This window comes from Ascaphus truei, chromosome 13, assembly GCF_040206685.1.
Source record: "Ascaphus truei isolate aAscTru1 chromosome 13, aAscTru1.hap1, whole genome shotgun sequence".
Taxonomy (NCBI): Eukaryota; Metazoa; Chordata; class Amphibia; order Anura; family Ascaphidae; genus Ascaphus; species Ascaphus truei.
In genome coordinates, this window is record NC_134495.1 from 7,898,103 (window position 1) to 7,922,534 (window position 24,432).

Consider the following 24,432-nt stretch of genomic DNA (forward strand, 5'->3'; position numbering starts at 1 on the left):
TGATGTTAGTATGGCCGCTAAGCCCCTGCTGTGACATTAGTATGGCCGCTAAGCCCCTGCTGTGACGTTAGTATGGCCGCTAAGCCCCTGCTGTGATGTTAGTATGGCCGCTAAGCCCCTGCTGTAAAATTAGTATGGCCGCTAAGTCCCTGCTGTGACATTAATATGGCCGCTAAGTCCCTGCTGTGACATTAATATGGTCGCTAAGCCCCTGCTGTGACATTAATATGGCCGCTAAGCCCCTGCTGTGACATTAATATGGCCGCTAAGCCCCTGCTGTGACGTTAATATGGCCGCTAAGCCCCTGCTGTGACGTTAATATGGCCGCTAAGCCCCTGCTGTGACGTTAATATGGCCGCTATGCCCCTGCTGTGACATTAATATGGCCGCTAAGCCCCTGCTGTGACATTAATATGGCCGCTAAGCCCCTGCTGTGACATTAGTATGGCCGCTAAGCCCCTGCTGTGACATTAATATGGCTGCTAAGCCCCTGTTGTGACGTTAGTATGGCCGCTAAGTCCCTGCTGTGATTGATGTTAGTATGGCCGCTAAGCCCCTGCTGTGACATTAGTATGGCCACTAAGCCCCTGCTGTGACGTTAATATGGCCGCTAAGCCCCTACTGTGACGTTAATATGGCCGCTATGCCCCTGCTGTGACATTAATATGGCCGCTAAGCCCCTGCTGTGACATTAATATGGCCGCTAAGCCCCTGCTGTGACATTAGTATGGCCGCTAAGCCCCTGCTGTGACATTAATATGGCTGCTAAGCCCCTGTTGTGACGTTAGTATGGCCGCTAAGTCCCTGCTGTGATTGATGTTAGTATGGCCGCTAAGCCCCTGCTGTGACATTAGTATGGCCGCTAAGCCCCTGCTGTGACATTAGTATGGCCGCTAAGCCCCTGCTGTGACATTAGTAGCCCTCAAAAGGACCTTATCAGAGAAGAGTAGGATTTTTTTTTTGTGATAAGATTCTTTATAGTCTACAAGGAAAACATCTCCGTCCTGCCCGGTGGAGTGGAGAAATTGAGAATAAAAGGTAGGTATTACCATGTGACCACTACTGCAGGCTTTGGGCCTCTTTAAATTAACATTAAAATCAGAAACATCTAGGATACAAATGGAAAGACGGTTGGTAATCTGCTGTAAAGAGGGGCATTACATCGAGTTTACTGTACTTGCAAAATAAATCATATTAGGGTGAACTGCATGTTTAGAGCTGCCTTCTGCTGCAAAATCGGGACAAAACTGTTCAACTGCTGGTGTTTTTTATGATAGCTCTCTCCTATGTCACTGACCAAAGCAGGTTCCGACCCCTTCACACTGATATTGTTACATAGAAATAGGGTCTCATTACACACGGCTTCCCAACTGTAATCATTTAGTGGGTGGTCACACGCGTGTAGGTCGGTGTGGTAACGTGCCCTATGTTTGGGGACAGTGTGCCTGAGGAAGAATTCTTTATGCTTTCCACTGAGGTTAGGAGCGGGGATGTGTCCGCTGGAGATGAATAAGAAGGAAGATGGATGGCTAGATAGAGACAGAGATATAGATGGATGGAGAAAGACATATGGATAGATAGATAGAGACATAGACATGGATAGATAGAGACATGGATGGAGCCAGATAGATGAATGGATAGAGACAGAGATATGGATGGATAGATGAATGGATAGAGACAGAGATATGGCTGGATGGATAGATGGATGGATATAGAGACAGGGATATACATTATATGGATAGATGGATGGATGGAGGCAGAGATATGGATGGATGGATAGATGGATGGATAGATAAGAGATATGGATGGATAGATGGATGGGTAGATACAGAGATATGGATGGATAGATAGATGGAAGGATAGAGACAGAGATATGAATGGATAGATGGGTATAAACAGATATGGATGGATAGATGGGTAGAGACAGAGATATGAATGGATAGATGGGTATAAACAGATATGGATGGATAGCTGAATGGATAGAGATAGAGGGATGGATGGATAGAGGGATGGATGGATAGATGGATAGATGGATAGATGGATGGATATAGAGACAGAGATATACAGTATATGGAGAGATGGAGACAGAGATATGGATAGATAGATGGATGGCTAGAGCTAGATAGATGGAAGGATAGAGAAAGAGATATGGATGGGTGGATGGATGGATAGATGGAAGGATAGAGACAGAGATATGGATGGGTGGATGGATAGATGGAAGGATAGAGACAGAGATATGGATGGATGGATAGATAGAGACAGCGATATGGATGGATAGATGGATGGGTGAGACAGATATGGATGGATAGATAGATGGAAGGATAAAGACAGAGATATGGATGGATAGATGGGTAGATACAGAGATATGAATGGATGGAAGGATAGAGACAGAGATATGGATGGATGGAAGGATAGAGACAGAGATATGGATGGATGGAAGGATAGAGACAGAGATATGGATGGATAGATGGGTAGAGACAGAGATATGAATGGATGGAAGGATAGAGACAGATATGGATGGATAGATGGGTACAAACAGATATGGATGGATAGCTGAATGGATAGAGATAGAGGGATGGATGGATAGAGGGATGGATGGATAGATGGATAGATGGATAGATGGATGGATATAGAGACAGAGATATACAGTATATGGAGAGATGGAGACAGAGATATGGATAGATAGATGGATGGCAAGAGCAAGATAGATGGATGGATAGAGACGAGATATGGATGGATGGATGGATGGATAGATGGAAGGATTGAGACAGAGATATGGATGGATAGATAGATAGATGGATTGATGGAATGATAGAGACATGGACAGATAGATATAGGCATGTTATCTGGTCACTACTCAATAAATTGGTGATCTAGTGGTGATTGGTAGTTGACCCCTGTGAGCTACTCTGCAATACGGTGTCAGTCCCCGGCAGTTCAGATTTTGCAGTGGACGTCACAAATAAGTGTCTCAAATAAATGACAGCAATACTCTGCACAGTAATACCTTTCTGCTTACCTGTCTTAAGAGGAAAGAGACCACATCCGTGGATTCCCAGTAACTCGCGTGGAAAAGGTGAGGAAGGGCGATGGTGGGGAAAGCCGTGAGCGCGTCCGGACAATACAGGGCGTAGTCGATTCTTTTTGTGCCCCACCATTTGGCTGCAACTGACAAAGGAAAAGCCCTGTTAACCCCTTAACTACAGCGACTAACGTGCGTGTTAAGATAAGATGGGTGATGAAAGACCGGGTCATTTATTCGGTTTTGATTTGCCAACGGTGTGCAAATAAAAAGAAGCTACGATTAACAGATATTACAGTATAAGCCCGAGGCTTTCACATGCATTTGGAGTTCCTCCTGGCACCCCAGGCGTTTGGTGTCCCTTAATTAGTTCACTCGATGCGTCACTGGCCCCTCTGGCAGTGAAGGGGTTAGTTCATTTGCAGCAGTCAGGAAAAAAAAGGATACCTCAAGAGAGCACGGCCGCGCTTATAGTGCCGGCGCCGTCACGCTGCGGTCGCTGGAAAAATCAAATTGACTTGAGTTCCAGCGATCGCGACCAAGCCGTCGCTCCATCGCGCCGCTTCTACTATAAGCGCACACCACGGCGGCAATACATTTGTTTTGCCGTGACGTCACCGGCACTATAAGCGCGGCCTAATATGGATACATTCTTACAGCTGGAATACACAGACAGCAGCACGCTGACATGTAAAGGGCAGTCCCTCCTAAGGCCAAAGAAAAATAATGTCCGTGACATATTCAAGCAGCAATCCCCGATACTCATTTAGTTTTTTAAGCCCAACATTTTTTTTTACACAATGGCAATTGGGGGTGTGGGTTAGGCTATGGGAAAACTGGGGGTGTGGGGGAGGAACTGGGGGTGTGGGGGAGGCTGGGGGTGGGGGAAGCTGGGGGTGTGGGGGAGGCGGGGGGAACTGGGGGTGTGGGGGAAGCTGGGGGTGTGGGGTAGGCTGGGGGTGTGGGGGAAGCTGGTAGGGACTGGGGTGTGGGGGAGGCTGGGGGGAACGGGGTGTGGGGGAACTGGGGGTGTGGGGGAGGCGGGGGGAACTGGGGTGTGGAGGAGGCTGGGGAGCTCTGGAGCTGAAGCACCCTATTTTCAGCTTCGTGGGACCCTTGTTCCTGATATACGTGAGGTTAACACGTGTCCCCTGTTTTTTATCCCCCCCCCCCACGATTTCCATCCTGTAAAGAACGGATACATTGATAAGTTGCTTATTCCCTTTCCGCCTATGTGGGACTGCCCCTTTAATGTCGCTCGTGCCGGCAGGGCTCCAGCGCTGAGGGAGTTAAAACGCAGCATAGCTTTCAAAATGCAGTTACAAACACGACAAGAAGAAGAGTATTAGTGGTTAATTATAAGCAGTGCAATTAGTCATTAGGCTGCTCCTGAACAGGAGTGTGAGGGTTGTTATGCCTTTTAGTTAATGGTACACAGCCCTTTCCAGAGCCCACTGCCGTGATAAGCAGACTGTGCACAACGTCCGAAGAACAGACGCGTTGCAGAGAACAGCTCTCCTGCGCTCCATGCTATGCTATGGCAGCCTGCAAGGAACATTCCTAACGAGGACTCATTGGTCTCTGATGTCGTTATCACGAGAGAAGGTGTCATCTGGTAAGAGAGCGGGGTGTTAATATGTCCGGTGACCTCTTGTTTTTACAAAAAAAGGAAGAAGTGTGTTTCTAGCAGTAGGTTAATGCCTGTTAACCCCTTAGCTGGCTTTGGGGCCATCAGTGCAAAATATCTTTCAAGCTATTATCTCAAGTTCCCTCTAAGACACGGGTGGGCAACTCCAGTCCTCAAGGGCCACCAACAGGCCAGGTTTTATGGATATCCCTGCTTCAGCACAAGTGGCTCAGTCGAAGACTGAGCCACTGATTGAGCCACTTGTGCTGAAGCAGGGACATCCATAAAACCTGACCTGTTGCTGGCCCTTGAGGACTGAGTTTCACACCCGTGCTATAAGGCCCTTATATCACTGAAGTCAACAGGGCTTTGCGGGCGACCACCGTTTCGGTGCTACTTACAGAATAAACGGCCCACATACGTCTTTCAGCCATGAAGGGGTTAGGTTATGTGACCACGACTGGTTAATGGTAGGACAGCTCTCTCTCTCTCTCTCCAATACCTTTGGTGATGTCCAAGCCTGGGATCTCTGGGTTCATGCTCAGTTTCCACTCCCCCACCTCTATTTTTCCTCCCGTGTGACTCTGCTCAGTGTTGTGCTGCCTACTGTCTATAGGTGAACTTGATTTTGTATGAGATTTGTAAGGGAGAGCAAGTTGGGACAGAAGGCTGAGCTTTTTGGAATGGTTAAGATGATTTTTTGTTTCTAAAAGGAACAAAGCAAACACACCAGTTAACGGCAAAAAACATGCAAAACTCTTATTTTTTTTTGTCTTCCAGCTAATTGTTATAATGGAGTTTAAAACAATTGTATGCATAATTGATTATTTCTAGAATACTTATGGTATACAGGCATACCCCGGTTTAAGGACACTCACTTTAAGTGCACTCGCGAGTAAGGACATATCGCTCAATAGGCAAACGGCAGCTCGCGCATGCGCCTGTCAGCATGTCCTGAACAGCAATACCGGCTCCCTACCTGTACCGAAGCTGTGCGCAAGCGGGGAGACTATAGAGCCTGTTACAAATGCGTTATTTACATCAGTTATGCACGTATATGACGATTGCAGTACAGTACATGCATCGATAAGTGGGAAAAAGGTCGTGCTTCACTTTAAGTACATTTTCGCTTTACATACATGCTCCGGTCCCATTGCGTATGTTAATGCGGGGTATGCCTGTATATATATATTTTTGGGTAGTAGTATTACTTGCTGGAAGACAAAGTTAATTAAACAACAAGCACAACAAATATTGTAGAACAGGCAGGGATACTGCTCAATACGCACAAGTCCACACAGGCGTATATTGTGTTAGATCTTTCTCCACACTGGGCAGATTTTGAGCTGTTTTGCCTCTGAATCCGTAACCTGCACAATGGCTGATTCAGCAGCAAAGTGGAATAAAAAGGACATCTGGAATTGCAAAAAAATATGTCCATATTTGGCGTTTTAGATGTTATCGTTTGAACGAACGGGCCCATTTTAGGACTTTTCGGCAGGGAGACCAGTAATAGACAGTAAAACATTCATGAGATGCATTAAAGCAATACTGCATCTTTGGTGCCGAAACCCCCAAACGCTTGTACTGTGAATGTTCCGAACGCAGCCGTGTGACCGTGTCACCATCTCAGTTACAATGAATATCTCCATCACCGTGGACTTGTAGCACATCAGCTCCTCACATAATGGATCAAATGAATGCACAACAGATATTGCAAAACATTGTAACCTTGCATGGTCTGCTGCTTAGCAGGGCAACGGCAGTCCTCAAGGGCCACCAACAGGTCAGGTTTTCAGGATATCCCTGCTTCAGCACAGGTGGCTCAACCAGTGGCCCGGTCTTCGACTGCACCACCTGTGCTGAAGCAGGGACATCCTGAAAACCTGGCCTGTTGGTGGCCCTTGAGGACTGGAGTTTCCCACCCCTGGGTTACAGCAATGCTTTAGGACTGCAATACAATTTATTCACAGCACCAAATGGTGAAGCGAACGGAACTGGCAGAACCATTCAGGGAGGCGCATGCATGGTCTCTGCTGACTAACTACATCATCTGTACGCCTGCCAGGAAGAGGTGAAGTCCCAGTTTGTACACCGACACCCTGTGCACGGGAGACGGAGCACAGACTGGGGTGTGCTATTGACCAGAGTGCTGTGCTTTTAAGCAGTGAGTGTGGTGAATGGGACTGTACAGTATGAGAGGCAACTGCAAACATCCAGGGAGATAAGCAAGAGAACAGTGACTCAAATATAGCATGTGAGTGGGGTACTATATATATATATATATATATATATATATATATATATATATATATATAAATATATATATATATATAAAATTGCATCCTCTAATTGTATCCTCTCTGAAGCAGAGGAATGAGTGACACGCTCTTCTAGGAACAAAACAATAAGGCACTCAGGAGTGACAGCAGCTAATCACCTGATAATAGCCCAGCTCTCTAGCGGCCCTTTGGTGGGTAAAACCCCCCGGCCCTGCTTAAAGACTGACAGGGAATGATCGCAATTCTTAAAATCACTCATTATATTCTAAGTGAAGTTGTCATTTGTAATGTTCTCTACAAATGAGTATTCCCATTGTTACAGGTTTAAAAAAAACAAATAAACCTAAGCCAAAAACCCAAAACCCAATCTGCAACATTGCCTGAGCAACTCAGTTTGTAGGATTCACAGAAGCGGACATTTTTTAAAGCAGGCCGTTAACATTTTATGGGATGCCTATTGTACCTAGGACTTGGATAGACACTGCGAGCTCTCTCCCCTGCACACATCCTTTTATTTCAGCCCTTTACCAATCCCCTCTTTTCTCAACGGAACTGCTGCTTTAATGCACTAAAATATCATAAGGATCCGGGAGGAATAAAACAGACAGACGAGAGGAATAACATTTAGGGCTGGTGATTTAAGCCCTTGCACAAGGCAGTGAAGGTGATTATCACCCTTTATTGGATAGAGGTCACCTCCTGGGCCAGTCTATGTAGAAGTCTTTGTAAAGGTGGCATTCAAACCTTGACCACACGTGCTATGCAACGAGACACTTACTGTTGGCTATGTTGGAAGCAGTGTAACTGTCAGCCATTCCTGAGACCTGGCTTGCAATGCTGATCTCACTCGCTCTCCGGTATCCCCTGAAGTGGGGGGCTGTTATGGGGGAGGAGGGGGATGCATTTTCCACGAAGACTGCGCCATGAGACTGAACAACATCCGCTATGAGTCCGAAAGACAGGGAAACAGGAGGGGAGGGGGGAATGGGGGAGGGAAAAATCGTGGGGGGTAGGGGAAAATGGGTTGGGGGTAGGGGAAACGGGTGGGGGGTAGGGGAAATGGGTGGGGAGTAGGGGAAACGGGTGGGAGGAGGGGAAACGGGTGGGGAGTAGGGGAAACGGGTGGGGAGTAGGGGAAACGGGTGGGGGGTAGGGGAAACGGGTGGGGGTAGGGGAAACGGGTGGGGAGTAGGGGAAACGGGTGGGGGGAGGGGAAACGGGTGGGGGGTAGGGGAAACGGGTGGGGGGTAGGGGAAACGGGTGGTGGGGAGGGAAAATGGGGAGAGGGGAAATGGATGGGGGGGATGGCAAAATGGATGGGAGGAGGGAAAACGGAGGGGATGGGGGAGGGGAAAACGGAGGGGATGGGGGAGGGGAAAACGGAGGGGATGGGGGAAGGGAAACGACAAAAAACAAAATAAAAATTAGACCCAAACAGGACAGGAAAAAAACAACAAGCATCAGGGGGAAGGGCGCGCGAAGGGGGCAGCTCAGCCGATCGGAAATAGATAGCGCACTTCAGTCGTGTCAAACCACCACCAAGACAAGCAAATTAAATATACAGTCACTTCTACCAATGACTGACATCTACTGCACTTATTCCTTCACCTGCTGTCTCTAAGTCTCCCAACATGCCACTTAGATCGTAAGCTCTGCGGGGCAGGGATTTCCTTTCCTAGTGTCTGATCGTTTTTGTTGCACTATAATTCCCTGTATAATTCTCTTGTAAAGTGCTGAGTACAGCTGTGGGCGCTATATAAATAAAGATATACGTACACAGATCCCATTTCTATTTCACTGTAACGCCCATAGAAAACACACAAGCTGGAAGACAAAACTGAACGCTTCACTTAACCTGTTCGCTCCCACAGGGGCGTGTGACTCAACGTGTTGCAGACCCCAGTAGCAAACACGCATGTCATGTCCCACAGACATGCGTGTATATACTGGTGGGGACGTGAGTGTGTAACAAGCGCGGTTACCCGGCAGTGCTGGGTACGGCCGGGAAAGGGATAATAAAAACAAGAGAAATTAAACATGTGGGGTGAAAATCCGCTAACAAATTAAAAGCAAATAAGGCAGCAGCTGCGACATCGACTTCGTACGGCACACAGGGCTGTATTTACTAAGCAGCGCTATTCCACAATGCTGGAAGAGACGCCTGACAACCCAATTGCCTGCGTGGTCCATAAAGGGGTCTGCGTGTGTCTTAAGGAATAGCCCTGCTTACAAGACATGGGCCGCAGCGTTTGGCACACAATGGATTGGAAATGTCACACAGATCCCAAACATGTTTTCAATGTCTTTGCACAATGTGGGTGAGAAGGGTCAGGCAGGGTGTCTGGAGACCGGGATCCTACAAGGTACTGGTACCTAGAGGAAACCACTAACCATTAACTTACCAGCCCAGAGAACCTCTCGCTGTTCTGCAACCCCCGTGTGCCCCAAATTTATACGGTTCCGCTTTCTTTTTCCAAAATTAGAAGAAAAAGCGCTCTCCATTACTATTCCCTCATTAATGATTCTATTCTGTTATTATTTATTTATTACTAATACTGCATTATTATCTAAACAAATTATTATAAGACGTTATTCTGTCATTTGATTATTCTATTCATAATTCTATTCTACATTTAACATTAATATTGGATTATTTTTTCTGTAAAATACAGCCCACAACCCGTCGCCCCAATATTAATACATTTAGATTTTCGGGATAAATCAGGCACAGTACCCCCCCCCCTTTTTTTTTTTTTAACGTTGCTACAACCTTGGTTAATGAGGGATGAGCCCCCGCTTTAAGAACTCAAACTGCAGTTTGGCATAACCAAGTAACTCCAGATAACCCGTCGGTCCCACCGATCGCCCGTCGGTCCCACCGATCGCCCGTCGGTCCCACCGATCGCCCGTCGGTCTCACCGATCGCCCGTCGGTCCCACCGATCGCCCGTCGGTCCCACCGATCGCCCGTCGGTCCCACCGATCGCCCGTCGGTCCCACCGATCGCCCGTCGGTCCCACCGATCGCCCGTCGGTCTCACCGATCGCCCGTCGGTCTCACCGATCGCCCGTCGGTCTCACCGATCGCCCGTCGGTCTCACCGATCGCCCGTCGGTCTCACCGATCGCCCGTCGGTCTCACCGATCGCCCGTCGGTCCCACCGATCGCCCGTCGGTCTCATTGATATTTAGCAGGACTGGTCCTTTAGACTTCTATAGAGTCTAAGGGAGAAGTCAGCACTTTTTGGGCCTGGAACCTTTAAATCTCACTGGTTTTGATCCGGGGAATGAGCCTGAGTGGGTTATAGCTTGTAGGGTTAAGCCGATAGTGTTCAACATCTTTCAGTACTTTAAAGCCCTAATATACAGGGAATAACGCAAAGGTATGTGTAAGGGGAGGGGGGAAGGAAGGAAGCCACAGTATGTATCCCCTGGAGGCACTCAGCCCTTATTGATACGACGGACTCATTTTGGGACCTCTGCCTCTCTTTTTCCCTTCCCCTCCCCATCCCTTCCTTGTTCAACAGATCAGCAAAGGGTTAAACCAATAAGATTGTGCTTATTTCTGTTAAAGTGGAAGAGTCTAAGGGCTGTTATATACAGGAGGCGGCCGTGCGTTCCTATGCGAACGCGCGTGCCGCTTGCTTTTCCTGTATATAGTGCCGGGAGCGACAGGTAATGTATATGTGTATGTGTGTGTGTGTGTGTGTGTGTGTGTGTGTGTGTGTGTGTGTGTGTGTGTGTGTGTGTGAGAGTATATGTGTGTGAGTATATTTGTGTGCATGGGTTCTGTGAGTGAAAGTAAGTCCTAAATAAGATTTGTTAAAGAAAAAAAAAGTTTAATAAATATTTTTTTTTGTTTTGCAATCCTTGACGCACACACACACACACACACGCACACACGCACACACACACACACACACACACACGCACACGCACACACACGCATACACGAGCGCAGGCAGCGGCGCGAAAAGATGATTTTCCTCATCTTCACCGCTGTCTGTCGGCTCCCCTCTCCCTGCCGTGCGCGCGCGTGGCCCTTGTATAGAAAGGCTGACTAACGTCAGCCAACTAAAAATCCGCACGCGCCCGGCACTATAGAACGGGCCTAAGCTGCAAGACTGTTCAAAAATAAATAAATACAGCTCTGTATTTACAGGCAAAAAAATGACAAATGGGAAAAACGATAAACGGGTGTTTTTTGCAGAACCTGCTTATAAAGAACATTCTATTTCAAGCAGCGATCCCCCAAAAGCCTATAGGAGCTGAACTCGTGTCATTTCCTCCCCCCCCCCCCCCCCCCCGAGCGTACCCTGCGCTGTGTGTGTGTGTGTCAGAGGGGAGGGTTGGTGTTAAAAATCATGTATTTCTTAATCTCTTTAAATTGTGCTCTGGGGAGGGCTGAACTTTAACCTCCCAGACACTTAATATTGCAAAAAACTTATATCTGAACAGAACATGTGATTTTAATAACACAATCAGCAGTGGGACCTGGGACGGGGGAGAGGAGATCTTTCAAGTAAATAAAACGCTGCACAAAAAAGACAATATATATAATATATATATAAACTATATATATATATATATATATATATATATACACACACACCCACTAAACTATATATATATACTTGTCATATAGCGACAAAAGTGTAACTGTGCATCTCGTGCCACTTTTATCATTCCATTTATTACAGTGTCTCAGGTTCTGCTGGACCCCAACAGCAGAATTCTGGAGCGCTGGTTTCAAACTGTGGAACCCTTTAAACATGGATTGTGATTTCATAAACAATTATTGTGACTCGATGGAACCCCGTCCCTCTCTTTGGAAAACTATACATATATACTACATACAGGATCATTTAGATTAGAACATTACAGTGTAATAATTAAGACCCGTTTGGAGCGATTACATTAAATAATGTTGCAAAAGTAAATGTATCGTGTCTTGGGGAACTAAGGTTGAAAACCACGGTTCTAGAGCTTTGTTCTAGAGCTTTGTGACTACTACAAGCTTTTTGACTTCTAAGTAAAACATTTTGATGTGTCACACTTGTATTTCCCTTCGAACCAGTCCTGTTGGTGACAGCGCACGATTAAAAGGAAAAAAGGAAGAAAAATCTGCAAATCTCATGCAGAGATCTTCGAGTCATATCCATATCTTTTAGCAGAACTACCGTATAACAAGCCATGCCAGCCGCTGAGCCAGCCAGGGAAGAGCTACAAGCAGACCCCCAAACCCATACACAACCCCATACCCAAACCCATACCCAACCCCAAACTCATACCCAACCCCATACCCATACACAACCCCATACCCAACCCCAAACTCATACCCATACACAACCCCATACCCATACACAACCCCAAACCCATACCCAACCCCAAACCCATACCCAACCCCAAACTCATACCCAACCCCAAACATAAACCCAAACCCGCTGGACCTGATGGCTTTTTCTTAATGTTTTCATTGTAAATTCAATTTTAAATAAACACAAAATTGTTTTTGTGCAAAAATCGGGAGTCTAGTTTAAAGCAGCGGTCCTAGGAAAATACAAGGTGCAAAAACATTGCAATGTACAGTATGGCGTGTGTATTTCTGTTCAGTTATAATCTTTCCGTGTACAAAAAAAGCTGGCCCTGATTTTGCTTTCTCTGCATTTTCATGCAGTTTAACGTTATTTGGGTCAGGATGGTATCAGTGATACTAAACCCAAACTCTCTATCGTGGGCTCATGTCCATTCCTGAAAGGTCTCAGAGACATGCACAGTATACAAACTTTCCCTCACTTAAATAATGTCTCCTTTTAAAGCCTGCAGCACTGCTAACAAATACTGGGCACCACAACCATTATACACACTTTACATTTCCAAATGTACATAAAAGATTAATTATCATAGTGTAGGGCCTATATATTTAGTCTACCATTAAGATGTACATTTTTAATATAACAATATGCTGTTAATGCATTGTGAAATCAATCAAATATAATATATACAGTAACGTCTCTCTCAGTCACTGTATACAGCCGCGCACACACTGTATGTTTATATATATATATATATATATATACAAAAATATATATACATACATACACACACTGTACATATACACAGAAAAATAATAATAATAATATATATATATATATATATATATATATATATATATATATATATATTACACCCACCCACACACACACAGATGTAGCAGATGTGGTTACCCTCGTTAACACAAAATGACGCGCTAAATAACAAGGGCGGGTTCCCCTGAATCATCATTCTCAACAGCGCTTAACAGAGGCGGTAACGGCTGCTACATCTGTACAGCGCTTTCTATGAGCCGCCATAGAAAAGCTTCTCAGCCCATGCAGCAGCGCAGTGCCTGAGTGCCAGCCACGCAGACACGAGACAATAGAAGGGAAGGATACACACACTCAACATAAGTGGCGTGTTTACTGGAAACGTCTTGGCAGTTAAAGACAGGAACTGGGATACTGGTTTCCATGATGCTATCTTGTCGCTGGAGAGCAACCACTGGGCTACTTTCCACGAGCAGGATGGGGTTGTTCTGCACAGCCTCGACTAGCCGCAGGTGAGGGGAAACAAAAAGAACATAGGACAGAAAGGAACAGACATGTGAGCTAGACAATGTAACAGTGAACACACATACAGTCAAGACTCTAACAGGGCTGGCAACTCCAGTCCTCAAGGGCCGCCAACAGGTCAGGTTCTCAGAAAATCCCGGCTTCAGCACAGGTGGCTCAGTCAGTGACTCAGTCACTAATTGAGCCACCTATGCTGAAGCAAGGACTGATTGAGCCAACTGTGCTGAAGCAGGGATATCCTGAAAACCTGACCTGTTGGTGACCCTTGAGGACTGGAGTTGCCCACCCGTGCTCTATATAACCACCCACCGGAAATAAACGTGCTTCTCTGGATAACTGTAATGAGTATCTCTATACACTCAGTTGGGGGCCGCTATTCTACATGCTGGGGGGCTGCATCCCGTTGCTGGACAAGAGCTGGGCCCCATTCAAATAATTTGGGACTATGATGTTCTCCGGCAGGGGAATGTTGGCTAAGGGCCTACAGGCTTATATCTCTCAGAGACAATGTCACAAAGCAGCTCTGTCTCACTGACGTGGGTCAAGTCTGGTTTTTAATGTGCTGCTGAAAGAGTAGTTGATCCATGGATCTCAATTCTGAGCAGAGGTGGTTGAGGCTTATACAGTAGCTGCTTGGGATAGACAAAAAAGGTATCCTAAATATGGGACACAAGGCAGTGGTTCTTATCTGGCATCAATCTGGGTACCCGACCTTCCGCACAGCAGAACGTCCGTGTAGGGGTTTGTAGAGGGGTTGTCTGTCTGTCACTAAATGGCTTGGAGGCCTTTAACCCTGGCTTGACCATTACAAGCTGCTCAATGGAGCAGGTTTAAGCTGTGTAGCAGTTCCATTTAAATGGGGACAGCTCAAGCCAAACACCACGTGCTGGTTAGCATGCACAGAGAGTGACTGAGTGGGCTCGGGGGGCCTGTATTGGACGTGTGGACCCTTGAGAGCTTTTCAGCAGAGGTGGTGTTTTATAAAGGAGCTGCTTAGGATGGACACACGGGTATCCGAAATATGGGACAAAAAGCCAGGGGTCATTCTTTATGTGAATAACTTGGAAATAATGATAACACGACCTAACTGAAACTTTAAACCGAATGCCTATAGGAAGTGTCAGACTGCTGATCTGCTTTTAATACAAGCTCACCCGTCAAATCCCATTTTCTCGAGTCGGGGAGTCACTTACCCAATAGAGCCGAGTTTCCGTCACCCAGTGGGAACCGCTGATAACGAGGTACGTTGAAGGGTGGCAATAAGTGAAATTTCTTTTCCAGGAGTGGTTCCACTCGGGAAGCTGAAGGGTCAGCCGGGTGGAAGAGGTTGTAGACCTGTTGGCAGCCTGGCCGGAGCTGGAAGACTGCAGATCGGACACACAAGACAGAGAGAGAAGAGAGACACATTTATGGAGTGACTGCAGACAGGATCCTTCAATACTAGAAGTGAATGAGCATTCTTCTACGGAAGGAAAGAGCCGCCAGCCAATCAGAAGCCACCATTCCCTGCGTAAAGTAGTCTTGTGTCGTCTTGTGAGCTCCCGCACCAAGTCATCTCGTAACAGTCCATTAAAAAAAGCATCATAGCCAGCGCGGCAACTATAACTCATACACGACGTGCGAGCTGCCGGATTAATACCATCATTCCTTCCGGTCGGAAACGATATTGTTGTGCGTTTGATTGTCACTGGTTAGCTGGCAGAGGGACCAGCATGTCCTGTTACAGCAGAGGGTTCTCAACTCCAGTCCTCAAGGGCCACCAACAGGTCAGGTTTTAAGGATATCCCAGACTGAGCCACTGATTCAGCCACCTGTGCTGAAGCTGGCGCTTCGACTTGAGCAAATCATTGAGCCACCTGTGCTGAAGCAGGGATGTCCTTAAAACCTGACCTGATGCAGGATCTTGAGGACTGGAGTTGAGAACCCCTGTGCTACAAGGACGATTCCCAGCAAACAAAACAGGGCTAGTCTTGTTGTTGAACAATAAACCAGATTGTCTTTTCCTGTATACCTGCATGTGAGTGCTTTGGCCGAAGTTAAAACCCTTTTATATGGTTTAAAAAAAAAAAAGAAGACATTTAAACTTACTGGCAGCAAAACGGTTAAAATAACTGGTGTTCTTTATGGCCGCAGAGACGCAGCTGTAATACCGTATTCCATATGGTGGCGAATTGAGCAACGCACAGGTAACAATGTAATCACTTCCATTCAAGTGAGTGGCGGTCACTGCATCATTAACTGTGCGCAAACCGGCGTCTCACGGCTGAATAGTGGGAATGCACCTGACACGAACCCCCTGAGATGTGACCGGTGGTGACCCCACTGCTCAGCAAACAGGGGAAAGCTGCGACAAATAGTTCCACTCAGGTAATTCCATCTAACAGCTAGCATCAGCGCAACACCCACTATTCCAACCCCGCCTGCCACAGAGCGGCACGTCCCAACACGCCGACATAACCTGGCGTGGATTTATTCTGCGTCAGATCCAAATGATAGCTGCTGCTTTAATGCCGACGTCCCTGGGTTCATTTAGTAATAGGACGTAGTACAGAATCGTAGATAAACTTTGCATTCTTGGCTCCCTGCCCGCTTTCCCTTCAGTCGGCCGGAGCGGAGCCTCGGGGACCTTCATTAGTATGTGCGGGAGGTGCCTCCAAGACAAGGCACTGGGTTTGTTTTATGAATCAATAAGCTTTGGCTGCCAATTTTGGGCAAATAAATGTCTTTCCTGCATTTAATTAAAAACCCGGTGTTGTGGGTGGGATGCCCTGTTATGGGGGGAAGGAACTGCAGCAAACATGTACGGGTTATTGATCGCCAAAGAGAAAAGAGACGTAGTGATGGGAGTTTATCCCTCTGCGCCAGGGGCGATTAACACATTCACTGCCTAGTCTTTAACTTTTTAACATTGCCATGGGCCACACATGCGGTGGAGGGTTTTTATGATCTTTATCTAATGTTTTTTGATTGTAAGACTGTTTCTCAATCTGCCGGCCAATTGCTGGTACGAACTTTGTAAAGTAATGATGGAACCAGCAATAATCAAACAACAGAATGACATAATTAGCTGATTTGCAGTGGGGATGAAGAAAAACATTTTCACAGGATACAACGTGTGACGGGAGGGGGTAACCAGGCTACATAATAACGGTCCAGCCCGTGTGGTTACCCCTTCTCCGTGTATAAGGGTTCCAGAGTGTTAGCTCTTGGACCCAGTAACATTGTATGATCACATTGTACTTGGTGTAATAAAACCTTTTTTTGTGTGTTTTTTCCCTTCCCGGGCGTGCCAGCGAGAAGGGATTGCGAGGGGATGAGTTTCCGGGCGTGCCAGCGAGAAGGGATTGCGAGGGGATGAGTTTCCGGGCGTGCCAGCGAGAAGGGATTGCGAGGGGATGAGTTTCCGGGCGAGCCAGCGAGAAGGGATTGCGAGGGGATGAGTTTCCGGGCGTGCCAGCGAGAAGGGATTGCGAGGGGATGAGTTTCCGGGCGTGCCAGCGAGAAGGGATTGCGAGGGGATGAGTTTCCGGGCGAGCCAGCGAGAAGGGATTGCGAGGGGATGAGTTTCCGGGCGTGCCAGCGAGAAGGGATTGCGAGGGGATGAGTTTCCGGCCGTGCCAGCGAGAAGGGATTGCGAGGGGATGAGTTTCCGAGCGTGCCAGCGAGAAGGGATTGCGAGGGGATGAGTTTCCGGGCGTGCCAGCGAGAAGGGATTGCGAGGGGATGAGTTTCCGGGCGTGCCAGCGAGAAGGGATTGCGAGGGGATGAGTTTCCGGGCGTGCCAGCGAGAAGGGATTGCGAGGGGATGAGTTTCCGGGCATGCCAGCGAGAAGGGATTGCGAGGGGATGAGTTTCCGAGCGTGCCAGCGAGAAGGGATTGCTGGGGGTGAGTTTCCGGGCGTGCCAGCGAGAAGGGATTGCGAGGGGATGAGTTTCCGGGCGAGCCAGCGAGAAGGGATTGCGAGGGGATGAGTTTCCGGGCGTGCCAGCGAGAAGGGATTGCGAGGGGATGAGTTTCCGAGCGTGCCAGCGAGAAGGGATTGCGAGGGGATGAGTTTCCGGGCGAGCCAGCGAGAAGGGATTGCGAGGGGATGAGTTTCCGGGCGTGCCAGCGAGAAGGGATTGCGAGGGGATGAGTTTCCGGGCGTGCCAGCGAGAAGGGATTGCGAGGGGATGAGTTTCCGGGCGTGCCAGCGAGAAGGGATTGCGAGGGGATGAGTTTCCGGGCGTGCCAGCGAGAAGGGATTGCGAGGGGATGAGTTTCCGGGCGTGCCAGCGAGCAGGGATTGCGAGGGGATGAGTTTCCGGGCGTGCCAGCGAGAAGGGATTGCGAGGGGATGAGTTTCCGGGCGTGCCAGCGAGAAGGGATTGCGAGGGGATGAGTTTCCGGGCGTGCCAGCGAGAAGGGATTGCGAGGGGATGAGTTTCCGGGCGTGCCAGCGAGAAGGGATTGCGAGGGGATGAGTTTCCGGGCGTGCCAGCGAGAAGGGATTGCGAGGGGATGAGTTTCCGGGCGTGCCAGCGAGAAGGGATTGCGAGGGGATGAGTTTCCGGGCGTGCCAGCGAGAAGGGATTGCGAGGGGATGAGTTTCCGGGCGTGCCAGCGAGAAGGGATTGCGAGGGGATGAGTTTCCGGCCGTGCCAGCGAGAAGGGATTGCGAGGGGATGAGTTTCCGGGCGTGCCAGCGAGAAGGGATTGCGAGGGGATCAGTTTCCGGGCGTGCCAGCGAGAAGGGATTGCGAGGGGATGAGTTTCCGGGCGTGCCAGCGAGAAGGGATTGCGAGGGGATGAGTTTCCGGGCGTGCCAGCGAGAAGGGATTGCGAGGGGATGAGTTTCCGGGCGTGCCAGCGAGAAGGGATTGCGAGGGGATGAGTTTCCGGGCGTGCCAGCGAGAAGGGATTGCGAGGGGATGAGTTTCCGGCCGTGCCAGCGAGAAGGGATTGCGAGGGGATGAGTTTCCGGGCGTGCCAGCGAGAAGGGATTGCGAGGGGATCAGTTTCCGGGCGTGCCAGCGAGAAGGGATTGCGAGGGGATCAGTTTCCGGGCGTGCCAGCGAGAAGGGATTGCGAGGGGATGAGTTTCCGGGCGTGCCAGCGAGAAGGGATTGCGAGGGGATGAGTTTCCGGGCGTGCCAGCGAGAAGGGATTGCGAGGGGATGAGTTTCCGGGCGTGCCAGCGAGAAGGGATTGCGAGGGGATGAGTTTCCGGGCGTGCCAGCGAGAAGGGATTGCGAGGGGATGAGTTTCCGGGCGTGCCAGCGAGAAGGGATTGCGAGGGGATGAGTTTCCGGGCGTGCCAGCGAGCAGGGATTGCGAGGGGATGAGTTTCCGGGCATGCCAGCGAGAAGGGATTGCGAGGGGATGAGTTTCCGGGCGAGCCAGCGAGAAGGGATTGCGAGGGGATGAGTTTCCGGGCGTGCCAGCGAGAAGGGATTGCGAGGGGATGAGTTTTCGGGCGTGCCAGCGAGAAGGGATTGCAAGGGGATGAGTTTCCGGGCGTGCCAGCGAGAAGGGATTGCGAGGGGATGAGTTTCCGGGCGTGCCAGCGAGAAGGGATTGCGAGGGGATGAGTTTTCGGGCGTGCCAGCGAGAAGGGATTGCAAGGGGATGAGTTTCCGGGCGTGCCAGCGAGAAGGGATTGCGAGGGGGTGAGTTTCAAGGGGGGTTTGCGGAGGAACCGTTGACTGAATGTGCGTAGGAGGTTGGGGTCCAGAGTTACCGGGTCCCCAATAAATGTACCCGGGAAACATGCCTGACTCTCGGATACATGCAGGCACATTGTCCCAGCGATACTTCCCCTTGAAAACGTAAGCGCGACTCACCACTAGGGTACCCTGCTTCAGCACAGCCCAGAAAGGAGAATGAGGCACAGGGATTAATATGTATTCCTGTAGCTGAGGGAATCCCTAGGTTGAGGGGGGTACCCCAGCTAGTGCCGAGGTGACCCACAACCAGTATAAGGTTTGTGGGTGCCCAACTGTATATAAGGTTGGGGAGACTGAGAGTCCAGACTGAGTCACAGGGAAAGTGTGTGGGGAAATAAGGCCGGCAGAAATAAAACGACAAAATGTTCCCTTTTCTGTTCCCTGTACCCCAAGACCTTCCCCTAAAGTCCCCCATCGCTGACGGGGTTCCCCAAGACTCCGAGTGTAATAAAATATCCTTTCATGTATTGTAATATGTTTTTACATTCGGAACCGATGTCCAAACAGGCAGCCCGTGCAAACCCATAGGCGCCGGTATGTCTGCTGGACATCAGAGTTCAAAGCAGCCAGAGGATGCCCAGAGGTGTGAACGGCATTTGGTCAGCGGGGAAAGGAGGAGCACTAGGTCCAAAGATCAAAGGCAGTCCTCCAGGATGCCACTTGTTCTGCCAGACCTAGGGGCGCCCGCCCAGCGGGTGGCATTGGGATAGCTGGGGGGAGATGTGGCAGCTTGCGCATGTCTCTTGGCTATTTCAAATTCCCCGCTGACCCGGCTTTTCTACCCGGCTTGGCTCTGATTGGCTGCTTGAGCAAGTTCCCACGCGCTGATTGGCTGTCCGCTCTGCTTCTATTTTATGAATGAAGCAGAGAATACTATAAGAAGCCGTGAGCCAATCAGATTGTGTGTTCTCCTTGAGTCTGCGCTGAAAGAGCGCGGGCGCCCACGTTCTTATAAATGAACGTAGCGGACGCGGCGGGGATTTTATGCTGATTTCAGTTCCAGGAGATTGGGAGTAACTCGCGGTCAGGAGGGACCAAGTTCTGGGAAGAGAACGTAGCGGGGGCGTGTGGGATTTTATGCCGATTTGGGTTCCAGGAGATTCCGGGCTAAGTCCCGTAAATAATTCCCTGCACCTGGGAAAGTCTCGTTTTCGACCCCAGTAAGTGTGTCTTTTTGTCTGTATTTTGTGTATCATTGTGTGTAAGCGAATTTATGCCGAATAAATGACAATTTATTTCACTACCTTGTTTTGCTCAATGAAAGATCCCGGTAAAAAGGTGTAAATAACCCGGTCTCCGTGACAACAACCAAGTACCAGTTACTTTAATGGCAATATAGACAATAGAAAGAAGCCAATTCCACAGATAAAAGGCTTATTTTTTGATGTCCGACCAAGTCAGGAGTGGCAAACTCCAGTCCTCAAGGGCAACCAACAGATCTGGCTTTCAGGATATCCCTGCTTCAGCACAGAAGACTGAGCCACTGATTGAGCCACCTGTGCTGAAGCAGGGAAATTCTGAAAACCTGACCTGTTGGTGGCCCTTGAGGACTGGAGTTGGCCGCCCCTGCACACGTTTCCCAATTTCTGGACACCATACAAAGCTTTGCAGTTATCTGAGACGTGGCTCCCAATATTAGAGGCTTCTCTTAAACCATCTCCACCACCGTACCACGTATTTCCCGATCCCTCGCACACTTACGGTCGAGAGCCGGGATCACGGTTTTCCTCAGCGCCAGCACCAGACCCAAGGGAGATCCAAAGAGGAAGAAATCGGTGATCTCAAAGTCGAATTTCCCGATGTTCCCCCCGTCCAGCATGGTCGAGCTGCTTGACCTCCTGGAGCCCGGGTCATTTCTCAGGACGCTGGAATGTAAACTGAAGACATGAAAACACTTAGATGACTTGCACCTGCAGCTGGCGTCCTGTTTAGGGTTCAACGTCTTCCCATAAAGGGAACAAAATAACTTGTTTCTCAAATATTTGGCCTCAATTTGTTGAATGTTGCAATATTTGGCCTCTTTCATGTACATAGATTTTTTTTTTGCTGTAACTTGCACATTTCTTAAATTTGGATAAATATGTTTTCTGCTCCGCTTAGTTATTCACTTACTTGCTTATAATATATTTTCTTTATTACCGATTCTGGTATTTAATTGTATGATTACTGCCCCAAAATAGATGTTTATAGAGATTGTTGTTAAACCATTTCATTGTTCTCTGTTTTTTTCCCCCTTTTCCTTCCTTCATTGTAATATGATATTAATGAATAAAATGCAGACATGTCAACCCTCACGAATGTTATGCATCTCGCTGGTTTTAAAGGCACCCCCCACTCTACCTCACCGCGCCACCCACCCCACCTCACCGCCATCTTTCTTGCTTTTTTTTTTTTTTTTTTTACAGGATTGGAACCGGAGAAGAAAAATGGTTGCTAAAAAAACCTAAAAAAAAACTAGTTGGTTGACATCTGTGTAAGCATTAATTAAAACATAGTAGCAGCACTTTCCCCCTGACTCAACTTTTTTGAGCATGAGTACCCCACGCAACACACAAAACCCCCTTTTTACACACTCACACTTCATTCTCAACACACCCCACACACCCCACCCCTTGTCACTGAGCCAACTCATTCATTATCTCAACCCCCCCACTCCCGACTCACCTAGCACACTCGCCCATTATATCAACCCCCCCACTCCCAACTCACCTAGCACACTCGCCCATTATATCAACCCCCCCACTCCCATCTCACCTAGCACACTCACCCATTATCTCAACCCCCCACTCCCATCTCACGTAGCACACTCACCCATTATCTCAACCCCCCAATCCCATGTCACCTAGCACATTCACCCATTATATCAACCCCCCCCTACTCCCGACTCACCTAGCACACTCACCCACTATCTCAAACCCCTCCACTCCCGACTCACCAAGCACACTCACCCATTATCTCAAACCCCTCCACTCCCGACTCACCTAGCACACTCACCCATTATCTCAAACCCCCACCCCCGACTCACCTAGCACACTCACTACCTTTCCCTATCACACACAGCGCACACTCACTACCTTTCCCTATCACACACAGCGCACACTCACTACCTTTCCCTATCACACACAGCGCACACTCACGGCGGGGAGGACTCCCTCGCTCTCCCCCGTGCCAGACTGTGAGATGGATCAGAGCCTCTCCTTCTCCAGACAGCAGCGTGTTTCCCCCGGGGGGGGGGGGGGGTGGCATCCTTTGCAGAAGGCCACGGCACCGTGGTTGAGAAACACGGTTCTAACCCATCGCTTCCAAAAGGGTCAGCAACACAACCCAGTGGCCTTAACACAGCCAAACACACAGGGTTGCCGGCTCTGCCGGCACTGACACGGGGCTGCCGGCTCCCCCGGCACTGACACGGGGCTGCCGGCTCCCCTGGCACTGACACGGGGCTGCCGGCTCCCCCGGCACTGACACGGGGCTGCCGGCTCCCCCGGCACTGACACGGGGCTGCCGGCTCCCCCGGCACTGACACGGGGCTGCCGGCTCCCCCGGCACTGACACGGGGCTGCCGGCTCCCCCGGCACTGACACTGGGCTGCCGGCTCCCCCGGCACTGACACGGGGCTGCCGGCTCCCCCGGCACTGACACGGGGCTGCCGGCTCCCCCGGCACTGACACGGCACAAGTTGTTTCGCGCATTATCTCACAGTTTGTCCATCTGAAGGCGTTTCCTGTGATAACGTGTTTGTGGGGGGAGGCTGTATATCGTCTCATCCAGCCCTGTATAGTCTGACCTTATAAGGCCCTCCTGATTACCTCTGCTTCTCCCATTCCTCACACTGCACTTGTTTGCTTCAATTCTAAGTTACTATAAACCTTATTTCCTCCGTTGTATTAACCCATCAGAGCCACGGCAGATGGCCACTCGTTGCAGAAAGGATTCGGTAGCAATGCCGGGGGACTCACGGTGTGAATCAGTTGGGGGCATGACACAAGCACTCCATTCTACCAACACCCAACTGCGCCCCGACAGGTGCCTCACCATCTTCATTGCGATTGGTTCAGGTTGTTGTCACGGTAATGCCAAACCAGTCTCACCACTCAGCTGTCAAAACGGCTCCTTAGAATGTTCCATTAATTGGGAGTTGAACACGTCAAGGAGTTAAAACCAATGCAATATTTCCATTATTCAATTCTCTCCTCACTTTTAAAGCTTTACACTGCTCTGTCCCTCCTTACATCTCAGCCCTAATTTCTCGTTATGCACCATCCCGACTCTTGCGTTCTGCTCAAGGATGTCTTCTTTCTACTCCCTTTGTATCTAAAGCCCTCTCCCGTCTTAAACCTTTCTCACTGACTGCCCCACACCTCTGAAATGCCCTTCCCCTCAGTACCCGACCAGCACCCTCTCTATCCACCTTTAAGACCCACCTTAAGACACATCTGCTTAAAGAAGCATTTGAGTAGCACTGGATAATCATGGACACATGATACATAAAGCTTGGCCCCCTGCAGACGCACTTACCAGAACTCCCTCCTACTGTCTCTGTACGTTCTCCCTACCTACAAATTAGATTGTAAGCTCCTCGGAGCAGGGACTCCTTCCTTAATGTTACTTTTACAGTATGTCTGAAGCACTTATTCCCATGATCTGTTATTTATATTATTTGTTATTTATATGATATGTATTACTACTGTGAAGCGCTATGTACATTTATGGCGCTATATAAATAAAGACATACAATACAATACATACAATACAATACATTGTGTTTCTTTTCCCCTTGGGCTTAAAGTTGCAGCATGTTCATTACCAGGGGGAAGGTAACCCACGCTAACGAATGCACAATTAGTTCTATTTGCATGTCTTTGTAATATTACATGTAATATACACATGCATGTGAACGTGTGAAAGGCAGAGACGAGGAGCTGACAGATTGGGGAGGGGGGGGGGGTATAAAACTCCCTGTAAAAGACCAGATTACATCTTTTAATATTCCGATAACATCTGAGTTGATCAGCTCAGCCTCATCTCCCTGTTCTCTATTGTCTTGTAAGGTAAGCACGAGCGCAGGAAGCGGTGAGTATAACATGCTCATTCTCTCTCCTGCCTGGGCTGCTTTGAATAATGTAATAATGATGCCTGTCCCGGAGCTCCTGCTGCCGGTCTCATTATTACATTGTGCATGCATTA

The 24,432-nt window shown here is 48.8% G+C and overlaps 1 protein-coding gene across 13 annotated transcripts in view; it reads right to left on the reverse strand.

The window, feature by feature from the left end:
* Positions 1-24,432, reverse strand: part of PITPNM2 (phosphatidylinositol transfer protein membrane associated 2) — a 206,790-nt gene that overhangs the window by 10,896 nt on the left and 171,462 nt on the right. For 5 of the 13 annotated variants that reach the window (XM_075568304.1, XM_075568306.1, XM_075568300.1 and 2 more), the window contains 6 exons: positions 20,947-21,122; positions 14,733-14,903; positions 13,367-13,516; positions 7,710-7,874; positions 5,152-5,355; positions 3,020-3,168 (listed from right to left, as the gene is read on the reverse strand). In XM_075568304.1, coding sequence (XP_075424419.1) covers positions 3,020-3,168; positions 5,152-5,355; positions 7,710-7,874; positions 13,367-13,516; positions 14,733-14,903; positions 20,947-21,122 — 1,015 coding nt within the window. The remainder of the gene's footprint in view (positions 1-3,019; positions 3,169-5,151; positions 5,356-7,709; positions 7,875-13,366; positions 13,517-14,732; positions 14,904-20,946; positions 21,123-24,432) is intronic. The other 8 variants (XM_075568309.1, XM_075568307.1, XM_075568310.1 and 5 more) reach the window with 5 other exon arrangements.